At 38.7% G+C, this 10,947-nt stretch overlaps 1 protein-coding gene across 5 annotated transcripts; it reads left to right on the top strand.

Moving 5' to 3' along the window:
* Positions 1-10,894, top strand: RAB9A (RAB9A, member RAS oncogene family). 5 transcript variants are annotated; one of them, XM_032679393.1, is made up of 3 exons: positions 17-154; positions 5,178-5,210; positions 8,067-10,894. In XM_032679393.1, the coding sequence occupies exon 3, from the start codon at positions 8,101-8,103 to the stop codon at positions 8,704-8,706; it is 606 nt and encodes a 201-aa protein (XP_032535284.1). In that variant the 5' UTR covers positions 17-154; positions 5,178-5,210; positions 8,067-8,100; the 3' UTR covers positions 8,707-10,894. The 5 variants fall into 5 exon arrangements, with proteins under 5 accessions (XP_032535286.1, XP_032535285.1, XP_032535284.1 ...); XM_032679392.1 differs by lacking the exon at positions 17-154 and adding an exon at positions 3,554-4,242; XM_032679395.1 differs by lacking the exon at positions 5,178-5,210 and having other exon boundaries at positions 1-149.
* Positions 10,895-10,947: the final 53 nt, after the last annotated feature.

The raw sequence follows: 10,947 nt of genomic DNA, 5'->3' as shown, positions 1-10,947 counted from the left end.
CCCAGCGCCCGGCGGTGGCGCAGCCCGGGAGCGGGATCGGGCCCGGGACCGGCGACAGGAGCAGGCACAGCCCCTTCCTGCGGGCAGGGATCGGCTTCCCCAGCGCGCCCGGGAGCGGCGGCAGTCCCCTTCCCGCGGCCTGGAGCCCAGTGAGGTTGCGTTCTTTTCCTTCCTTTCGCCGCCGCGGTCCCTGCTCGCTCCCCCGGCGCTATCCGTGCTCCCGGGCGCTCCCCGTGGCTCCCTGGCGCGCCTGGGGAGCGGGAGGGCAGCCCCGGCCGGGGCCGCAGTGGGAGAGGGCCCCGGGCGGCTGGCGGGGAATGTGGTGTGATCCGGGATCCCGTGACTCCAGGACAGGCGGTGGCTCCTCTGGGACGCGGCTCCTGGTAGGCGGTTCCCAGCCGGCTCCGGCCCGGCAGCCCTTCCTCAGCACTGATAAGAATCTCTGATCTGTCAGGGTGAAGCTCGGTTTCGTACCTGTGTCCTCAGCACGTTTCAGATCGGAAAAAGAAGAAATATTAGAGCTCTCTTGATCACCTTTTCTCACTGCTGTGCACTTGGAATGGGCTTCCCACGGGGGCGGTGGGGTCAGCGACCCTGGAGGTGTTTAAGGAAGGACTGGACGTGGCACTGAGTGGTGTGCCATAATCTGCTTGAGATGGTGGTGTTCGGTCATAGGCTGGATGATCTTCGAGGTGTTTTCCAGTCTAATCGATTCTGTGATTCTGTGCTGAAGAGGGACAGAACTGCTCGGGGCGCCCTTGGGTTTCAGTTCTTCTTTTTTGAACCAGAGGCTCGACCCAGCCCCTCTACGGGGCCTGTGGAGTTTCCAGTGGTGGCAGGTGGCTGTGCGGGCTCAGGTGTGGGGATGACTGGGGAGGGTAGAAATAGGGATAGGGCACGACGGGCGAATCGTTTACGTCTGGGTGGTTAGTGGGCAGTGCAAGTGATTCCGTGTTGCATCTGACTTGTGCAAAACAATTGAGTAGATAACAGAAAAGTGCAAAAAAATTAGTTCTAAGAACCTCTGTGAGTGGCCTTTATAGCAAGGTTACATGTAACGAGCTACGTAGAGAGCACTTAATTTTTATTAACTTGGGTGGGATAGGCAAGTAGGGGATTTCTTGGCTAAATTTTGGTCAGGAATTAAAACACTTGTCTGCAGTTAGCTGTTATGCAGCCTCCCGTCCTACATGTTGTTTTCCTTCTTCTCCACAATAATTTACAGCTATACTAAATAAGCATGTGGGTTTTATTTGTCTTTACTTTTAAACTGTTGTGCAACACTGAAGTTGTCAGTGCTTGCTTTTTTTAGAGCAAGGGTTGTTTTGCATGGCTGGGGTTTTTTGGTGTAGGTTTTTTTTTTTATCTTTATGATTATTTTTTTCTATTTTTCCATGACTTTATAGTAGCTTATCAGGTGACAAGCTGTAATGGCAGACTGGAGAGAGAGCTGTTTCTCAGACATACCCAAAATACTTTTCTTTCCAGAGAAACCTAACCGAAGGATTGTACAGCTATATCTGTGTTTCATACCAAAGTCAAATTTATAATGAACTCTTCTTTTCCTCTGTCTTCTTTCAGGTTGTATGGAGCTCTGTTCACTGTCTTAATTTTAGTAACGCCTTTTCTGTAAAGTTAAAAAGTGACAATGTGTAGTAAAAAAACCCAAAACTCTAGCAGTCCTTGTTTTGCTTTTCAGTGCTCAAACCAACCTTCCATTTCCTTAAGTTAAAAATATGTGCAGAGGGTCAAATAAGATATTTAGATTTCAAGCTTTGGGTTTTTTTTGTGTCAATTTAGTTATAAATCATGAGAAACAGATTTTTCAGCTCCTTAGGATTGGAATTTTACATAAACATTTCACAATGAATAAAACCTTCCCAGCAAAAAGGTTTGTAAGAAGTCCTTAGGGTTGTTGGTTTTTTGTTTGTTTGTTTGTTTTTTTAAAAATAATGTTCATTCCCCTTGGTGTTTTGTTTTTGTTTTCATTCTCTACAGAGCAGACGGTATGTTGGCCTGGTACAGTATAACCCACTTAATGCCTTAGGGATGGGCTTTCGTCACATAGTTATACTGGGAAGAATATGAATGTACAATGTAGCCTGACCAATAGAGGCTGCTATTACTAAGATTCCTTGAAGGAAAAGGGATACTAATGCAAGAGAATAAGATAAGCACATATGAGCAGAAATAATTGTTGGATAAGTTATTGAAAGAGTGGAAGAAGTTACAGAGAAGCAGGTTGCAAGGAGAATGTCAAATAGCTGATGCATTGTTAGAAATGTTGGACCAAGAGCAGCAGCACTGAAGGGTGTTTTGAAGTTGGCTGCAAGTAATAGAATATTTAAGTTGGAAGATGCTTAACTGTGAGCTGCTGAGAAATGTCAGCTCTGATTAAATCCCAGTAAATAATAGTTTGCTCATTCTACTTCAACGTGGGGAATGATGTAGGAAGTGAAGCCCAGGTCTCTGCAGGATTAAACTGGCAGAGGTGTAAGTGTGTTTCTCCTGACAAGTTTTGCTGATTGACTTTGTGGCTAGATAGAAGTTAGAATAAAAGAAGTGATTCTGGCAGTAGGTACTGGGATGATGTCATGATCCAAGGGTTATGGGGACTGGAGGATTCCTCCCCTCGCCTGCTGCTTCATTCATAGTCCTGAGTCATGCCAGGCAACTGTTTGAACTAGAGTCCTAAACTACATAGGAGTTAAAAACAAGCTTATAAAGAAACTGCTAAATACAACTTTTTCAGTGTCCAAATGAGTGGCAACAGCTGTATATCAGTTCAGTTTGGGTTGGGTTCATATTAGAAAATATGAATAAATTCTAGTGATATTCTAGTGTTAGATAAAGCATGTCTAGGCAATTTTCAGATAACCTGCCAGCAAATTCTTAAACATCTCTCTGAAAGAAAACACGGACTATCTTCATAGGAAGGAAGACTTGCAAAGAGATTTAGGACTTTGATAGGTGGAGCTGAATGATTGAAGGGCTTGCAGGCTTCCAGAGAACTAGGCAGCTGACAGGTGGCTGTCAGTAAAGGGGTGTTCCTGATCCACAGCTGTTACATCAGTGCCCTGTGGAGGGGAGGGTCAATTTGGAGGCTGAATAATGTTTGTGCTTGTCACATATTCGAAAGTACAAAGCATGTAGCATCTTGACTTTGTATCTGGATGTTTTCCTTTGAATTGAGAGAAAATTCTTTCAAGGTCAAACAGGCTCGTGGCCTCTTATCCATTAAAAAACCATTTTTGTGCCACTTAATTGGCCAGGGCATAAACCACTGCCTCCTAAATACAAGAACAAGGATTGGCTAAGGGGAGGAAAGTCAGAAAATTTGCTTCTGTCCTTTCTTTTCAGATTTTTGGAAACTTGCAGATCTGCTATAAGCAACAAGTTTAGAGATGTAAAAAGTCCACAAATAGTAAGTGTTGAAAACTACATAGTTTTGGATTGTGCCCCTTGTGCTGCAACTCTGGTAGTTCTTGGGACTTCTTTTCAGATATTTTACAGAGCAGCAATTAATGACTAATGAGGTAGTGAATTTACATTTCTGTTGAAAGCTGAGTGTTTTTGTCAGTCAAAATACTTGAAGTGTTGGTATGTCTTTTTAAACTATTAATATCTGATGCCAGTGTTTAACAAAATAAGGTGGCTTAGCAAATAAAACTCTGAAAAAGCTTCAAAGCTGAAATGGATATACTGTATATGTGTAAATTTGAGGATAGGAAGTTATGAAATAGGGTTAGTGTTTGCTGACATAACTTATGTGGAACTGCTAATTCTGCTTGTTGGTAACTTCAGCGGTTTTTTTCTTAAATCAAAGATGTCCCCTTTTTTCAATAAGTCTTGGCTGAAAGTGTATTAGGTTGTAATTAAACATGATTAGTTGGAACAAACTTGATTCTGTCTTACCTTATCCTTCTCCAAGTCAAATAGGTGTTCTCTAACAGCTCCAGTTAAAGGACAGTGTACTGCATATCTTCAAGAAAACCTTTGGGTTTCGTCTTGCTTTTGTACAGCAGATGGTTGGTTCATCAGTGACCACTGAATGAAAATGCTGATTGAAATAAATTTCATTGCCTGTTTCCAAGGCAGAAAGTAGATAAAAGTGGAAAAACAATAGTCTGGAAATTAGAAGTGTCCTTTACATCTATTTCCTCAAGAATGCTGAGGGAAGTCAGTGGTGGTATTTCAACAGATCCAGTTTTTGGTGTCTTATTGAAATAAGGGGGAGTGGAGGTGAGATATCAGTTCCAATGTGTATTTTCTGTTTGACTGGATTTTTTCATGGTGTGCTGTGGTGGCTGCTATCAGTGTGGTGAAAGTGAAATTATAAATAGGTCCGATTGACTTGATTTGCTTAATAGTTTATGTGGGGTTGTAGCTTGCTGACATCATAGATACAATGCAGTTACTGTGTTGGCAAACACTTTTTCCATAGAGAAAACTTAAATTCATCATTTGTCTTCAGCCTTCAGTACTCTGGTGTGAGCAGATCCTCCATAATCTATGAAATTATTTTTGTAGTTAAAAAAAGACAAGTCTGTAGACTAAGAAATAAGACAGTCTAGATGGATAGATTAGACAAGGCAGTGGTGTTTCACTAAGCTTTGAGGGACTGAGAATCACAGATTTTGTAATGCAAACTGATTTTTCTGAGGTTGCTTAGCATATTGTCTTTAGTCTCGACAGCAGATATTTGGACTGATAATGGAAATGTTTGACTTGACATTTCACTGTTTAAAAGGGACATCCTGAAAGGCACAATTAATTTACTTTTTGTATTATGGCATATGATCATGTTAGAAATTATATTTAGTAGAAAATGGTCCCTGTTTTTAACAGGAATATTGAAGTCAGTGATTTAAGTGCTTGAGTCCTTCTAAGTAGGTGGAAGCAATTCAGAAATCGTTATCAAAATGAACCTGAGTGGGGATGCTTTTTATTTATTTGCTCTGACTTTCTTTGAATATTGAAATGATAGAGGAACATGAGGGAAAATTCTTCTTGTTACAGACTCCTCTGTGTAGTAGGTTGAGACTACTTTTACTTTAAACTATTTGTGTAGCTCAGTAAGAAATAACTGGAACAAATAGTTACCTGTAATTCTGTCTTGCAGTTTCTGATGTACAATCAGGTGCACATTAGGAATTAAGCTTTTGTTTTGTTTTCAGATGGTGAATGATGATTTAAACTGAACAATTAAGGTAATAAATCTTCAGAAACATGGTATCAGATGTTGACCATCCCTTCCAAAAATACTTTCAAAAATCACATTATACAGATAAGTTCAAAGTATGTAATGGGATAATTAACATTAATTCTCCAAGTGTCCTAAGTATTTTATAGTTTTCTTTGTTGAACTGAAAAACAATTACAAAAATTGAGCTCTTTAAAAATCTTATCTAAAGATGTGTAAGCAGAGGAAAAATGCAGCAGTCTACTGTGCTGGAAACTACCACTGTGGTTCAGCAGATACTCTAAATCACATAATCACTGAGGCTGCAGATGAGTCCCTTATATAGTAATAAAACTATAATTGTATAAAGACTTCGCTGCTTCCAAACAAAAATACTTCTTAATACTTTTAACATGCTTCTTTGCTGCTTCAGGTCCAGCTTGTAAGCACTTATTTAAAGGACTGAATATATATTCCATTATTTTGTATTAAAAACTTGACAAAAACTTAAAAGCTATCTAGCACGACAGTTTCTGCTTTGGAAGCTGAATGTTTTGAAAAGCAAGGTGTCCTGCAATATCCGGTTGAGATAGTTAGTTTCGGTTAGTCCTGGGAAGACTCTTTCTGTAGCCTTTGTGTGAAAGGACCAGTTTGTTCCAGTTGAAAAGACACTTTTAATAGTTTGTGGTTGGTGTGTAATTGTCTGCCCAGTAAAACTAATTTGATGGTCATCAGTCTCTTACACCTCACTGTAATGGCCCACATAGCTGGAATTGTGCAAAATAACTTTTGCAGGTTCTGGATGCATGAAAGTACTAGATACTGTTAACATTTTCCTTACCTGTATTTCGTTTAAAATGTGGCCTCATGGACAATTCTGTGATAATAACTGCCATTGTTTAAAATGCAGAAGCTAAAGAAACAAGTGCTTAGTACCAGTCAGAACTACTTAAGCCAGTTATTTATTCACATTGTGTCTTCTAGGGAACTTCTGATTTCTGTAGGACAGAAAAAATAAATTATAACTTGTTCCCTACACTGGAGTGGAAGAACAGGAGAACATTCAGTACCCTCTGTTCTCATGAAAGCATTATTTATTAAGAAGCAGCTCCTATCTAATGGTGTAGCTTAAATAACTTATTCATTAACCAACAGTAGAAATGAGGGAGATAAATGAATACACAGGACCATTTTCAAGAGTTAAGCATGAATCTGTAACTCATATGCAGGTAGCCCAGTGACTCTGCTAAGGCTTTTCACATACATTAAAATGTATGTGTTCCTACCCTGAGCCATAGCAGTTATCCCCTAGGTCTCTGAAGGGTAAATGAACAATCTACTTGTTTCTCCTATGCAGTTTTAACATTGTTGTGATACAAATCTGTACAAAATTAAGGATTTATAAATATTGTTATTAATTACACAATATGAATTGATTAAATTACTTGTTCTGAACAGATCTTTAATGGAAGCAGCCAGGTCCTTATATTTTGAAATTTCTTTGTGTTGAGGCTTCAAAGTATTCCTTCTGTCTTACTGTAGGTTGTGTCTAGCAAATAAACACTCAAAGATGGAAAGTCACTGATAAAAAAATTCCTGAAATTTCTCACTCCCGATGTAGGCCTTGATTGTAAGGCGGCATAGAGTCATATGACTCTCATGCCAGCTTGTGTCAGGTATTAATTCTAGAGTCATACTCTGTGGGTGATGTATATGCCAGTAACACTAATTACAACTAGCAAGACCGCATTCCTTCCTTCAAAGGAAAGAGACAGACTAGGCAACTTATGACCCATTTCCATTTTAAATAGATGCTATTTTCAGAGAAGCCTGTTTGGGCTGAATACTTTGAACTCTTTTACTATCAGGCAAGTTTAGAAGCAGCAGTTCTCCTCATACAGAAACTTAAGTTTGGGCTTGTTAAAATGAAACTTTACCCCCAAGCAATTAACACACCATTTTACAGTATTAGATAAACACTGTGGTGGTGATGGCAAAGGTCGGGCTGGTACAAAGCACTGGTGAGCAAACTACTTTAATGCTAGAGGTTTTGTGTTTTTTAAAATTTATTTTTTAAGTCTGACAGTTAAAAAGCCTTCATTGGTTGCCATCCCTATGCTGGCAGCCAGATTATTCCCTAGCACTTCCAGACTTTTTGACAGTTTTACTATGGGAAGTTGACACCTACTAACTGAACTGTCAGTGTAGGCTTGACCTCAGTATCTGGCATCTTGAGTACCATTGAAGTAGCAACAGTGAATTTGCTTTTGTAGGAGTTGTAATAGTATTCCGTTCATCAATGCTGTTGTGCAAGGAGTAAACTATAAAATATTGAATGTTTGTCTACTGATATCTAGTCATATGACTTTTAAAATAAAATTACAGCATTTGCATTTGTTCTTTAGATAACTGTGTTCCCAGTGAGCTGGTTTAGAATAACTTCGTTAATAAAGTTATTAGTTCAAGGCATGTGCTCTATAAAGTTTTCTCACTCCACTTTTTTTTCAGGGATCTTTTTCAGTGAACATAAATGAATCATTGCACTTGTTAAATGTGATGTGATGTGATACTCCTTCTGCACAAAGGGGGGGTGATTTGAAGAGTTTGGGGCTTTTAAGTGTTTTAAGTGACAGAGCAGTAATTCATGCAGTGTACTGCTTAGACTGCCATGCAGATTGCAGTCTGTGGAAGAGACACCTCTTATACATGGTATTTTTGAGAGGATATTCTTATTGGAGTATCTAGACTTTACCTCTTTAGTGTATCCTTTTGCTTTTGTACACGAAACTTGATGTTGGTGGACTTTTACACATTCTAGATATTTCTGTGTGCAAAATTTGCTGCTTACAACTTTCCTTTTTAATGATTTTCTTAATCTTTACAGGTCTAGGGAATCAGGAGGATCTTTTCCTGTAACAATGGCAGCAAAATCATCGCTCCTTAAAGTAATACTGCTGGGAGATGGTGGAGTTGGGAAGAGTTCGCTGATGAACAGATATGTCACCAACAAGTTTGATGCACAGCTGTTTCATACAATAGGTGTGGAATTCTTAAATAAAGAGTTGGAAGTCGATGGACATTTTGTTACAATGCAGATATGGGACACAGCAGGTCAGGAACGATTTAGGAGCTTGCGGACTCCTTTCTATAGAGGTTCTGACTGTTGCCTGCTAACCTTCAGTGTGGATGATTCTCAAAGCTTCCAAAACTTAAGCAACTGGAAGAAAGAATTCATTTACTATGCAGATGTCAAGGAGCCTGAAAGTTTCCCTTTTGTGATACTGGGTAACAAAGTTGATATTGATGAAAGGCAAGTGTCTACAGAAGAAGCCCAAGACTGGTGCAGGAATAATGGCAACCATCCCTATTTTGAAACCAGTGCAAAAGATGCCACTAATGTTGCAGCAGCCTTTGAAGAAGCTGTTAGAAGAGTTCTAGCCTCTGAAGATAGATCAGATCACTTTATTCAAACAGATACAGTAAACCTTCATCGGAAACCGAAACCCAGTTCATCTTGTTGTTGACTTAAATTTCTTTTTGCCAAATTACTGTTGGCTAGCTTGCTCTATAAATGAATGGGGAAGGTGTAGTAGATAAAATAACAAATGGGTTTCACTCTAATATTAAAATTGTAATATTCCGCTGCTTTCGTGGGGGGAGAAAAAAAAAATCTCCCTTCATGAGTGACTCGTTACTGAATTAGTGACACTTTCTGTTTAGGAAGATGTCAAGTAAAAACATAAGAATGTAATTTGCCAACTTTATTCAAATGATAAATACTTTGAATATAATTAAAACTTGAAAGTTCTGAAAGCACTACTTTGGAAAAACTGTTCTGGAATTCAGGCATAAAGATACTTTTATATGTGTATATTTTTATGAAATCAGCATTCCACTTTTGTTTCATTAGACATCAGTTTCTTAACAATGCTAGATATTAAACTTCAGTCTCACTACATTCCTTTTGCTGTGAGTGGTACTTCATCTCTAAATATTATAAGTTAACATAAATTACCTCTAGGTCTTCTAATTACCTAATGTTGCTGTAATTTGTGTAGGTTTTTAAGTAGGAAATAAATTTCCTACATATTTAATGTCCATTTTCTTTTCATTTACTCTTCTAATGCTGCACTAATTTTTCCAGCAGTTTAATTCAAAATACTGATGATTTTTAAAGCTAACGTGTCTTTGCCTTAAGTCCATTCTAGCATGTTTCTGATCAATAAGGTGAAAAACTGAGTAACTTAAATATAACCAACCATTTTTTGAAAAAGAAATGCTTTATTCAGTCAGCTTTAACAGCACTTGAAAGGATCCACATTATGACATTTTTTAGGAAAATTTTTAGTGTACACCCTTCAAGTTCCAAACCTCTTGTTCCTGTTAACCTGAGCTATGAATGTGTTGACCAGTAATAACCTGCACTGTGAAACTAAGGATTGGCAATATGTAGAGAACTCAGGAAGCTCTTGACTTACAGTAGATTTTGACAGCTTTCAGCCTAATACAAGTATATAACTATAATAGTGTTCAAGCTGAATTTGACCCTTATTTAAATTGCTGTTTTAGGATATGGACTTGTACATTTAAGATAATATCTTTTATATTACTGAACTCATTTCATAATGATGAACAGGAGGAAATTCTGTATTTAATGGAGTCTTTTTTGCAGTCATGCAGACAAAACCACAGAAGGTAATTTGAGGCTTTCAGTTGCAGTCTGTGGTAGAATACTTCTATGAGAAATTGTTCAGTATTGGCCCTCAGAGTAACCACTGTCCTTGCAGTAGCCAAACTGATAGTGCACTACTGCTTCCATCTGACTGCTAACAGGCACACACATACACATCTTGTGGACTGAAAAAGGAAGTCTGAGGCCTGTAGGACAGGCCATGTTATTCATTAAACAACTGCTTTCTGTACAGCAACTTTTTTGTTCCAGTAGAAAAGCCTTTATTGAGAATCCGATACCAGCAAGCAGTTTCTCTTGAAGTATCTGATCGGTCTGTACCAGGTGTACTTATTTGGAAGTAAAGCTTGCAAAAACAAACCCTCTTTGTCACTCTTAGTACACTTTTCTGAATGCATTGTATTCTTGCTTGAACCTGTCTAGGGCAACTTTACTCTGTAGATATGCTACTCCTGCTTAAAAGTGACATCTTTTTACCTTTTGTGCATTTCTAAGGCTGATTCATTCTTGCAGTCCTGCATATACAGCAACAGAACTGTGTTTTAAGCTTCAGTCACTGAGCAGCTAAATATAAGTTGAACTGCTACTTGTTATGTTAATTTCCAGTCAATGAATCAAGAGATCTGTGAAGAAAATTGTAGCTAAATGGTTCCTAATCTTAGGATGAGAGAGCAAAAAGCTTTAGAAATGCAGGTTGTTTGCATTAAGGGCTACTAAGCTAGTGACATGAAATTGTTGTAGAACTTCTACCTTACTACTTAAAGCTTCCTTTGACATTAATTTTAGCAGAGATTAAGGTTTAAACAAAACAGGAGCTGAAGATACTGTGACTAGAGTATATGACTATAGATATCCTTAATTTTTTCCTTTTAGCAGTTTTATTTGAACGATGAGAACCATTGTGGTCTTTCTTGTGCCAAGGCATCCATCTGTGTCTTCCCATCTGTCCCCTTTCCATGTAACATCATGGTTACCAAGCCTCCATCTGAGAATTAGGTTTAATAAAGTTAAATAAAACATAATCCCATAGAAGTGTATTACTCATGCCCTGGGAGCTGTTGTACCACAACGGTAC

The sequence above is a fragment of the Chiroxiphia lanceolata genome, chromosome 2 (assembly GCF_009829145.1).
Source record: "Chiroxiphia lanceolata isolate bChiLan1 chromosome 2, bChiLan1.pri, whole genome shotgun sequence".
Lineage (NCBI taxonomy): Eukaryota > Metazoa > Chordata > Aves > Passeriformes > Pipridae > Chiroxiphia > Chiroxiphia lanceolata.
The sequence above is the reverse complement of the archived record's forward strand: the minus strand, read 5'-3'. Positions and strand labels throughout refer to the sequence as shown.